The 1,562-nt window shown below is 53.6% G+C and overlaps 1 protein-coding gene across 1 annotated transcript; it reads left to right on the top strand.

Annotated features, from left to right (window-relative positions):
• Window positions 1-290: 290 nt before the first annotated feature.
• LOC140473983 (3 beta-hydroxysteroid dehydrogenase type 7-like) lies at window positions 291-866 on the top strand (the record flags this gene model as incomplete). The annotated part of the gene is made up of 1 exon (XM_072567661.1): window positions 291-866. A coding segment is annotated over one exon (446 nt), but the record flags the coding sequence as incomplete, so codon positions are not given.
• Between the last annotated feature and the right edge of the window lie 696 nt (window positions 867-1,562).

Genomic DNA, 1,562 nt, shown 5'->3' with positions numbered 1-1,562 from the left:
GGCCTCCTCTCTCTGTCTGAGCGGGCAGGGCGGTGGTGGTCAGCGAGGCGGGAGGTGGGAATGTCCTCCTGGCCCCTCCCTCCCTTCCTCCCTTCCTCCCGGAACACGGATTCCTTCCCAGGGCTGGGAGTGGGCCGAGCGGCCTCCGCCAACTGGAGTAGCCGGGGCGGAAAGGGGCTAGAACGGGGAGGCTGTGGTGGGTAGACGCTGACTTTGCCTGTTTCCCTCATGTCCCACCCTCCAAATACCTCCCTCCTCACCCCCCCCCCTCTCCCCCACCCCCCCTGTAGGTAATGTGGCCTGGATGCATGTGTTGGCTGCTCAGACCCTGAGGGACAGGCCCGCCTCACTCAGCGGCCAGGCCTACTATTGCACGGACGCCTCCCCGGACAGGAGTCACATGGATTTCAACATGGAGCTGCTGGGACCGGCGGGGGTGCAGCTGGTGGGCCAGGGTGGTCCTGTCCTCCCTCTTGCCCTGACCCACTGCCTGGTCTGGCTGCTGCAGCTGCTGCGGTGGGTGCTCAGCCCCTTCCTCACCTTCGCCCCCTTCCTCAACCGCTACACCCTGGCCATGGCGTCCACCACCTTCACCGTGCGCACCCAGAAGGCCTGGCACCACTTCGGATACCGCCCGCTCTACACCTGGGAGGAGGCACGGGATCGCACTGTGCGCTGGCTGCGCTCACTCCCCAAGGCGGCATCGGGGGGCCCCCGAGGACCAGGCCCGAACTAATCCCGACCACCCTTTCGGTGCAGAGTCCCACCCCGAGCGAACTCCATGTGCGTACAGAGCTTCGATCTGCGGTCCATTCCGTGTTTTATATCAGACTCTCTCTGATCCATTCCGTGTTTTATATCAGACTCTCTCTGATCCATTCCGTGTTTTATATCAGACTCTCTCTGATCCATTCCGTGTTTTATATCAGTCTCTGATCCATTCCGTGTTTTATATCAGACTCTCTCCGATACATTCCGTGTTTTATATCAGACTCTCTCTCTGATCCATTCCGTGTTTTATATCAGACTCAGTCTCTGATCCATTCCGTGTTTTATATCAGACTCTCTCTCTGATCCATTCCGTGTTTTATATCAGACTCTCTCTCTGATCCATTCCGTGTTTTATATCAGACTCAGTCTCTGATCCATTCCGTGTTTTATATCAGACTCTCTCTCTGATCCATTCCGTGTTTTATATCAGACTCTCTCTCTGATCCATTCCGTGTTTTATATCAGACTCAGTCTCTGATCCATTCCGTGTTTTATATCAGACTCTCTCTCTGATCCATTCCGTGTTTTATATCAGACTCAGTCTCTGATCCATTCCGTGTTTTATATCAGACTCTCTCCGATACATTCCGTGTTTTATATCAGACTCTCTCTCTGATCCATTCCGTGTTTTATATCAGACTCAGTCTCTGATCCATTCCGTGTTTTATATCAGACTCTCTCTCTGATCCATTCCGTGTTTTATATCAGACTCTCTCTCTGATCCATTCCGTGTTTTATATCAGACTCTCTCCGATACATTCCGTGTTTTATATCAGACTCTCTCTCTGATC

Source organism: Chiloscyllium punctatum, unplaced genomic scaffold (assembly GCF_047496795.1).
Source record: "Chiloscyllium punctatum isolate Juve2018m unplaced genomic scaffold, sChiPun1.3 scaffold_798, whole genome shotgun sequence".
NCBI lineage: Eukaryota > Metazoa > Chordata > Chondrichthyes > Orectolobiformes > Hemiscylliidae > Chiloscyllium > Chiloscyllium punctatum.
Note: the sequence above shows the minus strand (reverse complement) of the source record. Positions and strands in the feature narration are given on the sequence as shown.